We start from the raw sequence: 19,814 nt of genomic DNA, 5'->3' as shown, positions 1-19,814 counted from the left end.
TCACTGGCATGACATATCATCACAGCTCCAACTAATGTAAGTTCTGTCTCTCGCAGCAACCTCTCTCTCACTTTCTTATCAATAATCCCGATCACAATTTGATCATGCAAAATTGCATGTTCTTGCCTTTAATTTCAAGTCCATTAAAAAGGTATCAAACCTCACTCTCTGCAGCTGCATGTTTGAGTGAAACACATTGTGATAGTACAGATCTATCACCAATGTACATAGTGTATATAGTTACTGTATCTAGACTGTGCTTACAGCGATTGGCTGAGAGCTAAGCCACACCTATTGTCTGGGCCTTAAAGGGTTGTGTCCCTAGCCAGGTCGGATGATTCCGGACTGGTCGGCCACCTGTGAAGAGCTCCAGTCTTTTGCTAATAAAATTGTAGAGCTCGTCGAAAGAACCAAAGCCTTGGTTTGGATCAACAAGTCTTTGGTTCTTTCGACGAGCTCTACACACATACATCTCAAATGTTTCCTTTTTCTTTGGTGAATAGGGCAATCTTCCTTGCATCAAGTTTGCTATGGAGTTTAATGGCTTGCAGGTACAGCACGAGTCTTCATTTGAACAACCTCTACTCATGGCCGACATTTCCAGTCCAATTTCCAGCTTTGGGACTTTCACATTTTCCATATTTCTGCAGCTATCGACAACTTCTCACTCTGCACCCTTCTGATGTTTCTTTTTTTATTGTAATAAAGAAACTTAGGTTCTTTTGAAACAAATAATCTTTATTAGCTATAGACTCAGGACCCTGTGGAGGCATCTATCTTGAATCCAACTCCAAACTGCAACAAACTAGTTTCCAACTCCCTTTAGTGGTCAGGATGATCACTAGAACTCTTATCATTACACTTTGTTCTCTTTGAATATGACATGACCTGCTGGATTTCTCCAGTACATTTGGGTCTTGCAGTGAATGAGGGAAGTCTGTAATGCTAATTGAATGCAGCAGTAGGCTGGAAAAACAGATTTTTTTCATCCCCTAAATTTACAGTGAAATTCTAAATAATTTATGCAATTTGTGTGCAAAACTAAATTGTGACTGTTCTGGTTAGTTTCTGTTCCATGAGAGAAAAAAAATCAGCAAATCTTTTTTGTAATAAAACCAATATGTGTTCTAGCTTAAAATGCTGCACTTGTGTTTTATGTCACATTGCCTAATTGAATTAATTCCCCCCTTGAGGAAATGTTATCCTAAGCAGAAACACCTGGCATTGTTGCCTCAAGTTGCTGAACTTTCAAGCAACACGGGCTGCATTTGACAACTTGGTTGTTGAATGACCATGGTTGTCAATGGTTATAATGCATTTTCAATTTATTCTGATTGTGAAAATTTGTTTTTTTTGGTTCTGTGAAATATGTTGCAGAGAATGACTGAAATAGGAGTTCCTGTCTGAAGAGTTTTGTTACTTACCCAAGGCACCACAACTTCCTGATGAACTGTAATACAATTTGAGGTAAAGAAAGCTAATGTGGAGACAATGAAGAAAGTGAGTAAGTCATCCATTTGCTGGGTTTTGTTTATAAGTTATAGTCCAAGTGGTGTAGATTAGCAATGTGTTTGTTCACCTTATATTTTTAGGGTGTACTGTTAATGGTTTTGAAAAGATAGAGGTTTGTGTTAACAAGAGGAAGTGGGGGAAGGGTAAAAGTAAGATTGTGCTGTTGAAAGCGCATGGCAGATGTTAGAAACTGATTTCTCTCTGGTGAGTGTGACGCAGATGTCAATTGTTTTTATAATAATGTTGGAAAATGTATTGAACCAACTTTAAACTTAGTTTTGATTTCTGCAAGTTATAACTGCTGAGTCTTTTGAGTTTTTTTTGCAAAGTGCAAATTAATCCTAAGAATGCAATAACAAACTGTGCCAGAAATTTCTCTCTAGACATTTGTAACATCATTTGATCTCTGACCTGGGATTTTTAGTTCCTCCCTAGTAACTGCCTCAGTGTGTGATAGTTTTCTCTGAGCATTTTTTGAAACACTTAAAAAAAATACTTCTGATTCTTTTGCAATCTATCTAGTTCCTGCTGCTGGTTTTTGCCTCAAGTTAAATACAGCAAGTTTTCAATTAATCATCCAGAGAGTCTGGATTCATTTGTTCTTCCTTTATCCATTAGGAAATGTGTCTCAACGATGCCTGAATTCTCTTTTAAAGTCAATTTTTCTGGATTGACTTGTCCATCATCTTGGTTCGAATTTACTTGGGTCTATTTGCTGGAGCATATTTTTGTTTGTTTGCACTGCACCTTTATGATAGTGTAATTATTATTACTCCAGTTCTGCATTATTGTTGTTTTCATTTTCTTTGCCCTTCTAAGTGGGCCTTCACCTGAACACGTCTTCTATTTCCAAGTTAGTCTTTCATCTATCCTCAAGTTCCCATCCCCATACCAAAATTGTTTAACCCCTTCCAGATTAGTGAACTGCCCTGCAAAATTACAGAATCCCAGAAATGTGCAGCACATCATAGCCCAACTCCTCCAACTGTGATGTTTTTCTATTCTAATTCCATATGCTCTGATTTAGGCTTGTATCCTTGTATGCAGTTCCTAGCCTAGCATGTGTTAAACATTGAAATAACCTCTGCCTCTACTACCTCCTACAGCTGCTCATTCCAGATATTCTGTATTCTCTCTGCGTGAGTCTGCTTGGATATCATTCTCCTCTCTCCCCTTAAACCTGTGCTGATTAGTTCTGGACTCCCTTGCCCTGGAGGGAAAAAATCTATCCTATCTCTCTTAATGATTTATAAGCTTTAATATGGTCAGCCTTGCATGTTTTAATAAATATAAACCCATCATGTCCAATCTTGTCTTATAAGTACAGACCTTCATTCTAGATATTATCCTGATCAATCTCTTTAATACTCTATTATATACTCAACTTTCCTGTAGTGTGGTTAGAACTGTACAGGTTGGTGTATTTTGTGTAGCTGTCTGCAACAAGTAAGAATTTTGGTGCATTTGTACTTGTGTAATGACCGTAAGCTCCCATAATCTATTACAAAAAAAAGTCCCAGCATGGATCACTACTAGTCAGATCAATATTTTCTGCCTACCACCACCCAGCCAAACTTGAATCCATATCCTGATGCATCCATGCATTTTGAAACATCTTGGATCCTTTCTCCCTTCACCTTCTGAACCAGCCTACAATGGAGACCCTGACTGAAATCTTACTGAACTCCATCCCATGGACATCATCTACTGCCCTGCCTTCATCAATCACCTTGGTTTCCTCCTCAAAAAAAAAATCAGATTTGTGCCCTGCACAAAAATCAAACGCACTCCTAATAAGTCCCTGGCTTTCCAAATGAACGTAAATCCTGTCTCTTAGAATCTCAACAACTTTCTTACTGCTGATGTAAGGCTCCCTGGCTTGTAGTTTTCAGGATTATGAATAAGAGACAATATCAGTTATCCTTCTGAACCCTGATGCCTCCTCTGTAGTAAATGAGATGGTGATTCCATTCCTGTTGATCTACAATCTGTCTAGTTTGCACAAGTGGTCCCACTTCCTGAGGAACATTTCCTTGTTTTCCATACCATCTCTGCAGCCACATATTCATCTACTTCATCTTTTTCTCTCTCTCTCTCTGCATTGATTAACACTGATAATCATAAATTTTTGTTTTAAAGTGAGGCAAAATTAAGAATCAAGTGCATTAATACCAATTAAATTAATAAACTAAAGTTATTTAAAATGGCTACAAACAGTAGTTCAAACTAACAATGGTAAAACCTAAACAAACTAATTTGAGAGGGGTGCACAGATTGAAACTTCAAAACCATCCCTGTTGTGTGAGCAGGGTGAAGGGATTATGACACTTTGAAAACAATCACTGAATTGATATCATTTGTACTAATCAGCAATGGAATACAAAGCAAATCATTTAGACTGTGATAGTACACCTGCAGTCTGTCGCTCCAAAATGGCCACCGTCAAACACAGTGCCTCGTGTGAAGCCAAATCGCCACTCTCCATTTCAAACACTTCTTCCTCAGAGCTCTCGTCCAATGAGAGTGAGGACTCCACCGCGCAGCAGCGCCTGACGTCAGGGGGCAGACACCGAGCGCGCAAGGAACAACCCACCCTCGCCGCAATGACGTTCACCCTAATGTCCGACCAGGCCCCAGCACCGACCTCAACGCCTGCAGCCGCTGACGACTGGGGACCCACCACCGCCCCCCGCTGACCGCCCCACCACCGATGGCAAGCAGTGACCCCTCAACACTTGCCTTTGGCTTCAGGCAGCAACACCACCTCCCTGACACTTTTTTCAGGCCCCACGGTTTGTGTGACATCATCACGCACACGTTGTGTGACGTCATCACGCAGGTCCCCACTGTCTACATTACAAGTCACTGCATCAATAACCCTTGACCAGGACTTTCCACAGCCCCTCACAAAAGTAATGGAACTGATTAAAGTGCATGGACACTATACCACTTGCTTATTTGACTTTGGGTCAACTGACAGTTTTATCTGCCCAGACCTGGCCCATCGTTGCAGTCTGGCTATTCTTCCCACTGCACAGAGAATTTCATTGGCGACCAGATCACTCTCAACTGGGGTAAGCGGGTATTGCGTGGCAAACCTGAAAGTCTAGGGCATCACGTTCACAGACTTCAAACTATTAGTCCTTCCCCAATTGTGCACCCCTACTCTGCTGGGACTGGATTTTCAGTGCCGGTTTCAAACCATTTCCCTGCACTTTAGGGGGCCTCATGCTCTGCTCTCTATCTGTAACCAGTCCACTTCGGAAACCTCCTGCCAGCGGCAGCCCAAGCCACCCGCCCCAGGGCCTCACCTGTAGTCTCTCCACCCTCCGAGTTGCTATGCCAGCACTTTTCACAAATCTCACCCCTGGCTGGAAGCCTGTGGCCACCAAAAGCTGGCAATATAGTTGTGAACATAGGAAATTTATCACAAGCGAGGTGCGCAGACTGCTGGATGAGGGCATTATTGAATCTAGCTCGAGTCCATGGAGGGCCCAGGTAGTGGTTGTTAAAAATGGGGAGAAGCCGCGGATGATGGTTGACTACAGCCAGACAATCAATCGCTTCACGTTCCTGGACGCGTACCCACTTCCACGGATCACGGATGTGGTGAATCAGATTGCCCAATACCGTGCATTTTCCACCATTGACTTGCTTTCGACTTATCATCAGCTCCCGATCCACCGAGAAGACCAACCTTTGACGGCCTTCGAAGTGAATGGGTGGCTGTATCAATTCCTCAGGGTACTCTTTGGGGTCACAAATGACGTCACTGTCTTCCAGCGGGAAATGGGACCGGATGGTGGACCAGAACAGCCTGACTGCTACTTTCCTGTATCTGGACAATGTCACCATCTGCGGCCATGACACGGAGGATCATGATGCCAACCTTGAGAAATTTTTTCAGATGGCAACTCGGCTGAACTTGACCAACAATTTCGACAAGTCTGTCTTCCGGACCACTCGGTTCACAATTCTGGGTTGTGTGGTGGAGAACATGGTGGTCATGCCGGACCCTGACCGCATGCATCCCCTCATGGACTTGCTCCCCCCCCACCACACCCAGAAGGTACTCAAACGCTGCCTGGGTTTTTTCTCTTACTATGCCGACAAGGCACAGCCACTCATCAAGACCAACTCCTTCCCCTGTCAACCAAAGCCAGAGCAGCCTTCGACCGCATCAAATCGGACATTGCTGCTGCAACGCTGCATGCCATCGACGAGTCCATTCCGTTCCAAGTCGAAAGCGATGTGACCGACTTTGTGCTGGCAGCCACTTTGAACCAGGCCGGCCGGCCGGTAGCCTTCTTCTCAACCCTCCCGGGTCATGGGTCATGAGAGCCGACACTCCTCTGTCGAGAAGGAGGCCCAGGCCATAGTTGAAGCAGTACGTCGTTGGAGACCCTACCTCACTGGCAGGCGCTTTACACTGCTGACCGACCAACGTGTGGTCTCCTTCATGTTCAGCAATACCCAGCGAGGTAAGATCAAGAATGACAAAATTGCCAGGTGGAGAATCGAACTCTCCACCTTTAATTATGACATACTGTATCGGCCGGGTAAACTCAACGACCTGCCAGATGCGCTCTCCAGGGGGACTTGCGCCAATATACAACTGGACAGGCTGCAGAAACTCCACGAAGAGCTCTGTTATCCAGGGGTCACTAGGTTCGCGCACTTTGTCAAAGCTTACAACCTGCCCTACATGGTCGAGGAAATTCGCTCCATGACCCGAGCCTGCCCAGTGTGCACTGAGTGCAAGCCCCACTTCTTCCGTCCGGAGAACACCCACGTCATCAAAGCCACCCCCCCACCCTTTGAGCGTTTCAGCGTGGACTTCAAGGGCCCCTACCGTCGACCAACCGTAATGCCTACGTTGAGTACCCGGGAGGACACAGTCTCGGTAAAGGACCTAGCCCAAGCCGGATCAGGTGCAGCAGTGCCTTTAACCCAACCTCCCCCTATTCCTTCTCCCCCAGGTCACGTGCTTGATCAGAGGGACCAGCAACACCCCACCAGCTCAGGCCAGACTGTCGACAACGGCGTTGGGGAATTGAGCGAAGCAGTGGCCGCACCCTACGAGCCTGCCGGTGACCCAAATCCCGGCGCCATGGCGATCACGCTGGGTGGTCAGGCCCCCTGACCGGTACAGCCCTTAACCTCCATCCACCCTGGGGTCGGTTTTCAAAGAAGGGGTGAATGTGATAGTACATATACCAATGTGTATATGTACATATATACAGATGGTAGTGTAGGATGACTGTGATTGGCTGAGAGTGTAGCCACACCTACTGGCAGGTCTTAAAGGATTGCTCCTAGCCAGACCAGGTCATTCTGGACTGGTCGACCTACTTGTGATATGCTCCAGTCTCTTAGTTGATAAGAGCCTTGGTTTGGATCAACAAGTCTTTGGTTCTTTCGACGCACATTACATAGAGTTTCTATTTGGACTCTTTGTAAAGTTTATTACAATCTAAAACTTCTCTGAAGTCACAATCACACTATTTATAAACTTAAAGCATTATGATTATCCCACCTTCTGAAACATGGTTTGGATTGAATTTGTATGAGAGGCATGAAGTTAAGGGAGGTTTTACAAATTCTTAGTCCTTATCATTCTTCACAATTTTCAAGAAATTTAAAAAAGAGGAATTCCACTTTGCTCTTGTCTTCAAGAATTCCTGATTAGAAAAGCTGGAGAAACAAGATGGGTAAATTTAAAATAGCTTTAAAACTTACAAGTAAGTGAGGAATTGTGCGTGTAAATGTGGTCAGGGAAGGACTGGTGGTGACAAACATTTGAAAAAAAAACTGCAGCTGCTGGATAGTTAGTTGAGCAAAGAGAACCTTGAGGAACTCAAAAAAAATCAGACGGAACCCATGGATCAAAATGGACAGTCAACATTTTGATTGTTCTCCAGTCTGTAAAGAATTTGCCATGCTCTTTGAGTCGCTGTTATAGTCAGGATGTTTTGTTACATGTAATAAATGTCGGAAGTTATAAGCTGTATTGCAATTTCACACTTGAAAATGGGATATGACTTTGGCCTGGGCTTGAGATTTTAAAGAGAATTTGTGTGAATTATTTTTCTTTGACTTGTCCATGTTGTGACTGAGCTTTGTAGCCAGTATTTAGGGGACATCTTGTAGCCTATACTTAGCAGAAAGAACAACATGTTTTGACAATATGTTGTCGGGATAACTTTTATCTACTATTAAAGTAAAAAGACTGTGAACTTTTCTTCACCTGTCATTTGTTCAAAACTTTGACTACGTTTTATGGTATAGCTGCTTGCTAGCCAGTGCTGCTTAGTGTTTGTGAATGGTTTTTTTAAAAAAAAATAGTATTTCCAATAAAAAAAATGTTTAAATATAATACTACAGTGGAATCATTTTACATTGGTAATTCCAATGTTGATATTTTTCCACTGCCAATTCTAACATTTGCAATTTGCTTGTCATCACAATCGTTCTACAGCAGATGCAATCTCACTGGCTCTTCACTCAGCCCTGGACAAGAGGCTGCTTATCATCAGTTGTATCGCAGCAGTCAACACCACTGTAACCTCCGTATTGATCAGAAATTGTGAAAAACAGGGCCTCTGTCCCTTCCTCTGCAACTGGATCATTGTGGATCGGTAACATCTCTTCACTGACAATCAACACAGGTGCACGTCAAGGATGTGTGCTTGGCCTATTGCTTTACTCTCCCTATACCCATGACTGTGTGGGTAGGCAGAATTGAAATGCCATCTAAAAATTTCCTGATGACACCATTTGTCAATGGAATCACAGATGGAAATAAGGAAGAGTACAGGAGTGAGATAGATAAATCAGCGAGTTCAGTGGTGTCACAACAATATTGCACTCGAGGTCTGCAAAACAAAGGAATTGATTATGTGCCAGTAAAAAGAAGCCATGGGAATAAAAACCAGTCCTCATTGAGGTGTCAGCAGTGGGGAAGGTATCAAACATCAAATTCTGGGCTGTCAATATCTCTGAAGATGCATCTTGGGGCCATCATTTCGATGCAATCATGAAGATGTCATGAGGAGTTTGAGAAGATTTGTTATGTCACCAAAGACTCCGATAAATGTACCCAGGAGAGCATTCTGACTGGTTTCATCATTGTCTGGTATGGAGGTGCCAATGCACAGGACAGGAACAGCCTACAGAGGGTTGTAAACTTGGCCAGCCCTATCATTGCATATTAGGCCTCTACATTAAAGGCATCTTTAAGAGCCGATGCCTCAAGAAAACATCTCTATAATTGAAGTGTGATCAATGACCACTCAAAGACACTAAGGGCCAAAGGTTTTATTGATCTAAAGATCCAAGCATGCCTTTGCATGCTGCTGGCTCAAGTCCAAGGGCAGGTATGAGGGAGGAGATTAGAGCTTTTATTAGGGGTCAGAGGGAGGGGCTACTGGTTCAGCAGGTGGGCCAGCCTGCCCTGCAATACCATGTTCCACCACAATCATCAAAGACCCTCACCAACTAGGCCATACACTTTTCTTACTCTGAGGTCCAGGAGCATAGAGACATATCCTCTACATTTATAACAAAAAAAAAGCTTCTTCCCCTTACCATTGATTTCTGAACAGACAATAAACCTATGCACCTCACTTTTTCTCTTCTTTTGCACTTAAAAAAAAATCTTAATCACTGAATTGTAATTTGTACTAATTTTACTCCTTGTTCTGCACAATTCTGGGGCTGCAAAACAACAAATTTCAAGATGCATTCCTGTTTCTGAGTTTGCTTTTTATTTATATTTTTAAAAAATCTATCAAAGGGGTAGGAAGCTGTCACTGAGTTGAGGTGGCATTGAGGGAGGTGCAGTTAAAATGCTGTTGGATGAGTGAAAATGAGGAATGTGTTGTGATGCAAGAGAAGTGGAGCTGAGTGTGGTGGATGTTCCAACGTGACAGCACATTTGCTGCAGTGGTTCTGAGTAGGAGCAAAAGAGATAATGCGGTGTCTGGTAGTCCTAAACGGACAGCACATGGACCTCTTATTCAGATGATTCCCACTTAAAATGGCTGGACACACAAAAAAAAAGACTTGGCTGATTCTTCAATGCATGGTGCATGATTTTTGAATGGCTTATTCAAACAAAGCTCCATCTGCCTGAATCATCCAAATGAAGAACCTTATTTTTAAAGTCTTGCTATTGCCACCCAAGACTTATTCTTGGTTTAGTTTAATTTAATGATCCTGTTATACCTGCTGTTCTGTGAGCAGTCTAACAGGTCAACCCTATCATTTGTTCAGCTATATAAAGTAGAACAAGAGCATAATTGCAGAGTATAGAGTTACAATGAAACAAAAAATGAATTTGTGTGAGGGCAACATGAGAGTACAGCAGATGGCCTCGGGTGAGAAGCTGTCTTTAAGTCTGTTGCTCTGCCAATTCATGCATTAGTACCTACTACCTATTGGGAGGTGCAACGATAGGGTAATGGGTTGCTCAGCATTTAGGTGGCCTTTTCCCAGTAGTGTGAGGTGCAGATGGGGTTGATAGAGGGGAGGGAAATTGGCAAAAATGTTCTGAGCTCCATTCACCACCTTCTGCAACTTATGATCTTGGACGGAGTAGCTCTTGTACCATGCTTTGATATGTCGAGCAAGTATGCCACAGTTAACGTTGCAGGGGAAAAAAATGTTTTCTTCTACCCTTCTCCACCTATTACCTCTTCCCTGTTAGCCTGTGTTTTTTTCCCCCTCCCCCAAACTTCCCATTCCTCTCCTCTCGATAAGGAGAGCAGTGGGTGTCTGAAATGTATTGCCAAGAGTGGTGGAGGCTGGAAGAATAGGGACTTTTAAAAGGATCTTTGACAGGCACATGGATGAAAGAAAATTAGAGTTATGAGGTAGGAAAAGTTAAGTTTGTGGAGGGGTCCATAGGTCAGCACAACAATGTGGGCTGAGGGTCTGTACTGTGCTACAACATCCCACCTGCCCCTCCCCCCTATCTTTCTATTCAAGTGCTTGTCTCATTTTCCATATTCCTGTCAAAGGGCTTAGGCCCAAAATGTTGGCTGCCTTTTGCTTCCCATGGAATATGCATGACCTGCTGATCTTCTCCAGCATCTTTGAGTATGACATTAAATATAGTTTACTGTTGTGCATGGAGATATTGTCCACACATCAGCTGTTGTTTCCTTTATTATAACAGTGGCTGCACTTCAAACCTATTTTAAAGAGGTGGACTGTGCTGGTGGCTTTTAGATGGACACGTGAATATGGAGATCATGTACAGGAAGAAGTGATTTGGTTTAATTTGGTATTGTGTTCAGCACACATGGGCAGAGGAGCCTGTTCTGTACTGGTTTGTATTCTAATAGTCAGATTTATTGTCAGAGTGGATACATGACATCACGTACAACCCTGAGATTCTTTATTCTGCGGGTGCCGCAGAATGATTCAATGCCACCAAAAATTCCTGTAACTGCCTAGACTTTGGAAAGAAAGAGAGAGAGCAACACTCTTATCAAGATGTGCTGTATCAGGATTCTGATACCATATGGCTGCAGGTCACTTAATGACATTGCTGCACCTGTTAATTCTCCATTAGTGTTCACAGAAACTCATTTGAAAATAATGACATTCATCTCAATTCTGCAAAAGCTGGTGTACTTAGTTATTTCAGACCTTGCTGAAATGTGTTTCATTGCCCTGAATTGGTCAATTCTACAATTCTGCATGTTCCCCTTTAATTAAGATGAGAATTTGGTATGCTTTGTAAGCTTGTGGGAATTGAAATCTGGATACAAGTTCAGGAAACCCTTGTTCCAATTAGGTAAATGTGTGTGTGTTTTTTTCCCCCTCCCCCCTTCCCCCCCCTCCCCTTCTCCCCCTCCCCCCTTCCCCCCCTCCCCCTCCCCCCTTCCCCCCTTCCCCCCTTTCACCCCCCCCCCACCATTCATCTAAAGAGCACTCCAACTTCAAACGTGTGCAATTGAATCACCCATGCTTGGAGTATAACTGGTGGATAATGAGCTCAACAGAATACAGTGAGGGAATGCTCTGATATCTTCCACTATTGAAAATAACGTGAGATTGTGCTTTGAATAGTGAAGTGCTCTCTGCAAGAAATGGTAACTGGCTTCATAAAATGTAAGAACAATTTTGACTGCAGAGACAGCTGATGATGGAATATGAAACTAAACACACTCGGCAGATTGAGCAAAATAGCTTTGGTTGAAAAATGCCGACAATTTATTTTCTTCCGCCATTGGAGCTTAACTTGCTGAGTTGCTCCAACAGAGTGCGTTTAATTTTGGTGTCCAAATAGAGGCTTGTGCCAATTGACCAGTGATTGTTATGAGCTATACATAACAATCAATTCATTGGTTAACCACAGCTACTTGTATATAGGGAAGATCCACTGACTACTTGTGTACTGGCAGACTGCTCTAGACATGTATCAATGAATTGGTCACTGATGTAATGTAATGATGGTCACCATACTGATCCTTTACCTTTGCTACTGTACGGGCAGGTAGACCATACTGGCTACTTGTATTGGGTGCATAGAAAGGGTATGTGATCTTGAGGTCTCAAGAAAGGTATAAATGCAATGTTTACTCTAAAGCCCTTGAGGAGCTGACTACTCTTCTCTGTCAGCTGCACTACAATGGATCTGGTATTGCATAATAGATTAGTTTTGCCAGGAGTTATTACTACAATCTTGTAGTTCTGTGACTGGTTTTGCTCATATTATTTTTTCCAGGTTCTGAATCCAATTTTTCTAATTGCTGTTTTGGAATTTGAATTCCTATTGAACTCTAAATTCATTTCAGCCACTGGATTGCATGACCAGAAATGTATCCTTAATTCCACCATATTCTGTGAATATTTTGCATCATTGGGTATTAAAGAAAACTACAACTACAAACTGAGTGAACAATAACCAAAACCTGCCAATAAAAATGTGTGGAACTTATTTAGAATTTTGTATTTGCGGATGTTCGGTATGACGCCAGAAACCCTGGCAAATTTTAACATGTGTTGTGGAAAGTGTGTTGACTGGCTGCGTCATGGTCTGGTATGGTGACACCAATACCCCTGAGTGCTAAGCCCTCCGAAAGGTAGTGGATGCAGCCCAGGACATTACAGGCAAATTCCTCCCTACTATTGAGAACCTCTACGAGGAACGCTGCCATCGGAGAGCAGCAGCAATCATCAAGTATCCACACCACCCAGCACATGCTCTGTTCTCACTGCTGCCATCAGGAAAGAGGTATAGGTACCAAAAGACTCACACCGCCAGTTCAGGAACAGCTGCTACTCACAGGATTCAGGACAAATTTATTCCAAAGTGGAGGAAAGGCTCTAGGAGATGCAAATGGCAGCCCTGGCTAACTAAGGAAATCAAGTGCATTATCAAGTCCAAAGGGAGTAATTATAAGATAGCGAAGTGGAGTGGGAAATTAGAGGATTGGGAAACCTTCAAAGAACATCAGAGGGTAACTAAGAAAGCCATAAGAGACGGGAAAATGAAGTACGAGAGGAAATTAGCAGATAATATTGCGGAGGATAGCAAAAGCTTTTTTAAGTATGTGAAGAGGAAGAAATTGGTTCGGTCTAAAATTGGCCCTTTGAAAATGGGCAAGGGTGAAATTATTACCGGAAACAAGGAGATGGCAGAGGAATTTAACAAATACTTTGCAACTGTCTTCACCAAGGAGGATATAGGTTATAGTCAGTTAGGGGGTAGTGGTCATGTGGTACCAAGAGACTTGGGGAACTTTACTGGGGAGGTAGGGGATCTAATGGATATCTGGATCCAGAAGCAGGAGGTTATGAGTAAATTGTTGGGACTGAGGGCTGATAAATCCCCAGGGCCTGATGGGCTGCATCCTAGGGTGCTTAAAGAGGTGGCTATGGAAATTGTGGAGGCACTGGTCGACATTTTCCAAAGTTCCATAGATTCTGGGGAGGTCCCTGAGGATTGGAGAGTGGCTGATGTGGTGCCGCTTTTTAAGAAAGGAGGGAGGGAGAAAACGGGAAATTATAGACCTGTTAGCTTGACATCAGTGGTGGGGAAGATATTGGAGTCCATCATAAAAGGAGAAATAGCAGAACACTTAGTCAGTAATAATAGTATAAGGGCTAGTCAGCATGGATTCCTTAAGGGTAAATCATGCTTGACTAACCTTCTGGAATTTTTCGAGGATGTGACAAAGAGGGTGGACTCGGGAGAGCCAGTGGATGTGGTGTATTTGGACTTCCAGAAGGCCTTTGATAAGGTACCGCATGGGAGTCTAGTGGGCAAGATCAGGGAGCATGGTATTGGAGGTAAGGTGCTGACATGGATAGGAAATTGGTTAAGAGATAGGAAACAAAGGGTTGGAGTAAATGGGTCTTTTTGAGAATGGCAGGATGTGACGAGTGGAGTGCCTCAGGGATCGGTGTTGGGTCCTCAGTTGTTTGTAATTTATGTTAATGATTTGGATGAGGGGATTATAAATAACATGAGCAAATTTGCAGATGACACTAAACTGGGTGGCGGTGTGAGGAGGATGTAAGGAAAATGCAGAGGGACTTGGACAGGCTGGAGGAGTGGGCGGCTAAATGGAAGATGAATTTCAATGTGAACAAATGTGAGGTTATTCATTTTGGGGGAAGTAATAGGAAAGTATTATTTAAATGGAGACAAGTTAGGGAGTGGGGAAGTGCAAATAGATCTGGGTGTACTTGCTCACCGGTCACTGAAGGCTAGGATGCAGGTTCAGAAAGCTGTGAAGAAGGCAAATGGAATGTTGGCTTTCACAAAGAGGGGATTGGAGTATAGGAACAGAGACTCCCTTCTGCAGTTATACAGGGCCCTGGTGAGACCCCACCTGGAGTATTGCGTCCAGTTCTGGTCTCCAAACTTGAGGAAGGACATACTAGCTATAGAGGGTGTGCAGCGCAGATTTACAAGGTTAGTTCCAGGGATGGCAGGGCTGTCATATGCAGCAAGGCTAGAAAAACTGGGGGAGACGAGGACTAGAGGGCATAGTTTAAGAATACAGGGTAGGCCCTTTAGGACGGAGATGAGAAAGAATTTTTTTACCCAGAGAAGTGTGAATCTCTGGAATGCTCTGCCACAGAGGGTGGTAGAGGCGGATTCGCTGACTATGTTCAAAAGAGAGTTAGATAAGACTCTTGTGGGTAACGGAGTTAAGGGTTATGGGGATAAGGCTGGAAAGGGGTACTGATGGTAATGATCAGCCATGATCTAAAATGGCGGTGCTGGCCCAACGGGCCAAATGGCCTACTCCAGCTCCTATTGTCTATTGTCTATTGTCTACCATCAGACTCCTCAACAATAATTTTAATCAGGGACACAATTAAGGACTGTTACTTGTGGTGATTTTAAAAAGAAATTATTTGTCTCGCTCAATTTGTTTACATTTGTTTTCTGTTTACAGTTCATTTCCATATATACACTCTGCACAGGTACTCCCCGACTTGCGACCTATACGACTTGCGTCCATCTGCACATGCGACCAAAAAATTTGTCAAATAAAATTTATGCAGTTTGTTGTATTTGACAAACTACAACAGGGATACAGGGTGTGTAACAGCCAAAATGTCCGTACTTTTTAGTCAGTGTCCTGGGGTCTGTAGGCTGGGTGTGGCCACTTTGATTCCTGTGTAGGTGTGTGAGTCTTCAGTTGGTGCATGGAATGTGGGCTCCTGTATTGGAGTTCAGTTAGCACATGCTCAAGAGTTAAGAGTGCAAATTAAATATTGTTAGGGTGCCTAGCTCTAAATCTAATGCATTGGATGACAGTTTGGATCCAAATACTACATAAGATAGTATTACATAAACTGGACACAAACGTGTGCAGATGGTGCAAATGCATTCATTGCTACATGAATGCTATAATGTAGGTGCCAATGCTCAGGACGAGAAAAAACCTCAAAGGGTTGTTAATTCTGCCTGTGACATCACAAGTACCAGACTTCACTCCATTGAGGACATCAACAAGAAATGGCCTCTATCCTTTAGGACCATCACCACCCAGGCCATGCTCTCTTCACCCTGCTACCATCAGGGGTTGGGGGGGGGGGAGGGGAAAGGTACAAGAGCCTAAAAATGAGCACTCAGTGGCACAAGGACTGCTTCTTCCCTGCTGCCATTAGATTCCTGAATGATCAATGAACCAAAGACACTGCCTTATTTTGACTTGCACCATTTAATCTTTGTAAAGTGGTTTATACAAATCAGGGGTCCCCAGATTTTTAGATTATCCACTCCTTCATGGGATACTTGATCCCTCATCGACCCCCAGGCATGGAATCCCGACGCTGCTTTTGTGGGGTGGGGTGTCACCAAAGGTACAAAGAATGCATACATCTTCCACGCTCAGTCTGTCCTTCTGTTCACTCTCAACTTATTTCCCCCCCCCCCCACCCCAGAGATCAATAATGACTGTTTTGGAGACCCCTGATATAAATGTTTACACTGTGATGCTACTAATTTTGTGACTTATTCATGACAGTAAATAATGAATCTGATGAAAACATCTCGTATCCTGTTCAAAAATCCTGAAGGTTTGGCATCTAGCTTGCCTGGTTCTGTTTCCCATCTCCCTCTAAACTCACTGGAACGCGACTCCCTGCACGTTTAAATTCACTGAGATCCAATTTCCATATTCTTTTAAAATTCACCATGGTCTCATTCCCTACTGTTTTTAAACTAACTGGGACCAGGTTCTTGTCCTTTTAATCCTCACAGTGCCCTATTTACGATGTTTCTTTTAACTTTAGTGGTTCATTGGAAAATATGTAACATAGACAGGAATAACAAGCAATACTCTAGATCAGGGGTGTCAAACTCAAATTCACGGAGGGCCAAAATTAAAAACTTGGACTAAGTCGAGGGCTGAACTAAATATTTATTGAAACTTTTCAACAACATCTGCATGTTTTCTCTTCTTTCAACATATGTAATGTTAAACTTTTTCTTATTAAAATAAATGTTTAATAATAGTTTTGGATAAACTCTTTCATTGTCATTGGCCCATTTCCTTTAGCGTTCTGAAACCATGCACATGATGAGTCAATGAGGGATGATTAAAGCAGTGGTCTTCAAACTTTTTCTTTCCACCCACAGACCACCTTAAGCAATCCCTTACTAATCATAGAGCACCAATGGCACAGGGACGCGAGTGGAAAGAAAAAGGTTGAGAACTGTTGTATTGTGGTAACTCCACATCTGATTAGGTTCATTGTTAGGTAAGTGGTCAGAGAAGGACCCCCCCCCCCCCACCCCAAGAAAGGCTTAAATCACAGGAACAAAATAAGCTTCTGTCTCACTGCTCCCAATCTTACACACAGTCCTGATGTGGAATGTGGGGTCTCAGCTCCACGTTCACCCGAGTTCAGGTGCTGTCTGTGTGGAATTTGTATGCTCTCCCCTTGTCTTGGACCAACAGGTCGGTCGGCTGACGAAGGCACCCGAACCCCCCGTTGAAACGCCGGCGTCCGGGGCGGTGGAGGAATTGGCTGAGAAGAGCGCATTGCTCCCACCCCCCTCCCATGGCTGGAGAGGGATTAAACTGCGATCTCACGGCGCTGGGCTCGTCTCCAACAAAAGAAGCGGGAGGCAGGGTCCGCCGCGCATGGAGCGAGGGGGAAGGCATCGCTAACGAGACGTTCGGTCCGGTGTCGCCGCTGAAGCGCAGACCCAGCGAGGATGGTCCCCCAACTCCAGCCGCGTCTGTGTGTCCGGGAGCTGGGCGGGCTGAGTGCGGCGCTCCGATCCCCGGGATTCGGGACTCTGAGATCCCTCCACACCTCCGGCGTCTTCATTTTCACCTTCAGTGTGCATGCGCTATTACTGGCGCGGCGGCCAGCGGGCCAACTCTAATATATATTTAATATGATCTTGCGGGCCAAATATAATTATATCGCGGGCCAAATTTGGCCCACGGGCCTGAGTTTGACATGTGTGCTCTAGAAGGCCTGCTTAACTAGCATTGCAGTACTCTAGAAGGCCTGCTTAACTAGCATTGCAGTACTCTAGAAGGCCTGCTTAACTAGCATTGCAGTACTCTAGAAGGCCTGCTTAACTAGCATTGCAGTACTCTAGAAGGCCTGCTTAACTAGCATTGCAGTACTCTAGAAGGCCTGCTTAACTAGCATTGCAGTACTCTAGAAGGCCTGCTTAACTAGCATTGCAGTACTCTAGAAGGCCTGCTTAACTAGCATTGCAGTACTCTAGAAGGCCTGCTTAACTAGCATTGAGGTACTCTAGAAGGTCTGCTTAACTAGCATTGAAGTCCTGATGGTGCCAGATTAATACAGTTTGACATCTGGAATTTTCACTATTGGAAAAGATAAGGTGGAGAGTCAGGATTTCCTCCCCCCACCCCCAAATGTCAGATACAGGAGATGTGCATTTCATGGGAGAGGGAGAATGTTTAAGGAGATGTGCAGGGAATTTTTTTTTCACACAGTGCAAAAAAGGCACAAAGTGCCTGGAACAGGTTGTTGGGGATGGTGGTGGAAGCAGACACAAAAGTAACATTTTAAGAGCCTTTTTGATGGTCACAAATATCCAGTGAATGGGTCTTGCGTTTGGTATCAGATTTGGTTCATTTGTATTCAGTGTGAACATTGTGAGCCAAAGGGCATGTTCCTGTGGCTATACTGTTCTGTGTCCCCTTGCATGAACTGTGCTTGGACACCTGTGGCCATCTGTGTTATTAATATTCATGACTTAGACTAGATTCTGGGTATTTTGTGCAATTGGACTCTCGATTTCCTCACCTCCAGACCACAATAAGTGAGATTGGTAAGAACATCTCTACAATCTTCATCACAGGGCTGCGCTCGTAGCCCCCGATCTGCTCCCTGTACACTTATGCCCGTGTGGCTCAGAATGACAGTAACTCCATTTATAAATATGCTGATGATGCCACAGTAGTGGATTAAATAAAAGGGAAATGAGTCAGCCTACAGGAGGGAGATTGAAAACTTGGCTGAATAGTACAACAACCTCACAATCTGTGTCCCCCAAAACCAAGGAACTGATTATTGACTTCAGGAAGGGAAAACTAGATTTGTACAATCCAGTGATCAGAGGTGGAGAGGGTGAGCAAATTTAAATTTTTGGGAGCTACTACCTCGGAGGATCTTTCCTGGACCCAACACACTAATGACATTGTGAAGAAAACCCATCTTCTTCCTCGTGAGTTTGTGGAAGTTTGATATAACATCAGAAACACTGACAAATGACAGATATGTGATGGAAAGTGTGCTGACCAGCTGCTTCATCATCCGGTATGGGGGTACCAATACCTATGAGTGCAAAAGGTAGTTGTCACAGCCCAGGACATCAAGGACAAATCCCTCCCTACCATTTACAGGGAACACTTCTGTCAGAGGGCAGCAGCAATCATCAAGGATCTACATCCCACAGTACATGGTCTGATCTCACTATTGCCATCAGGAAAGAGATATAGATGCCACAAGACTCGTCGCACCAGGTTCAGGAACAGCTGCTCCAACGCAAGTCTCCTCAACAACATACTCAATCAGCTACTTATTTAAGGACTCTTACTTATGCACTTTGATTTTTTTTCTCTCTCACGGTATTGCACAGTCAATTTGTTTACATTTTTTGTTGACTTGTTAACATCTTGAGTACAGATATTTGCACTACCAATAAGTGGTAATTCTGACTTGCCTGCAGTAAAAAGAATCTCAGGGATGGATGTGATGTCATGCATGTACTCTGACAGTAAATCTGAAATTTAAACTTTGGTATCAACATATTTATTAATATACAGTTTTACGAATCTTTTGTCTTTTAAGATTTAAAAATTTTAATCTGTAGATTCCGCATAGTAGCAGGCCATTCTACCCACGAGCCACAGCTCAAACACACCTATGCGACCAATTAACATACTAACCAGAAGGTCAAAGTTTAGATTTATTGTCTACATACAACTTTTTTTTGTGCAGGCCAGGCAAGATTTCTACTTATTGGTAACTGTAAACTGCATTCAAGAAGAATGATGTATGTAAAAGAGAAATGTAAACTATAAATACAAAAAAGTAAATATTCAGCAATAAATAACGTGTCAAGTAAGAGTCCTTAAATGAGTTTCTGAGTGTTGTTTAGGAATTTGATAGTTGAGTTGTAGCCAACTGCCCCTAAACCTGGTGGTATGGAGTGTTTTATGGCACCTATTCCTCTTTCCTGATGGCAGCAGTGAGAACAGTGTATCCAGAGTGATGTAGATGATTGCTGCTGCTCTCTGAAACCAGCGTTCCATGTAGATTTTCTTGATGGTGGG

At 43.4% G+C, this 19,814-nt stretch overlaps 1 protein-coding gene across 3 annotated transcripts in view; it reads left to right on the top strand.

The window, feature by feature from the left end:
• Nucleotides 1-1,442: 1,442 nt before the first annotated feature.
• The window catches only part of cep85l (centrosomal protein 85, like), a 314,062-nt gene continuing 295,690 nt past the window's right edge, over nucleotides 1,443-19,814 (top strand). Inside the window, exon 1 of one of the 3 annotated variants that reach the window (XM_069886836.1) lies at nucleotides 1,443-1,504. In XM_069886836.1, coding sequence (XP_069742937.1) covers nucleotides 1,492-1,504 — 13 coding nt within the window. In that variant the 5' untranslated portion in view covers nucleotides 1,443-1,491. The remainder of the gene's footprint in view (nucleotides 1,505-19,814) is intronic. The other 2 variants (XM_069886835.1, XM_069886837.1) reach the window with 2 other exon arrangements.

Source organism: Narcine bancroftii, chromosome 6 (assembly GCF_036971445.1).
Source record: "Narcine bancroftii isolate sNarBan1 chromosome 6, sNarBan1.hap1, whole genome shotgun sequence".
NCBI lineage: Eukaryota > Metazoa > Chordata > Chondrichthyes > Torpediniformes > Narcinidae > Narcine > Narcine bancroftii.
The sequence above is the reverse complement of the archived record's forward strand: the minus strand, read 5'-3'. Positions and strand labels throughout refer to the sequence as shown.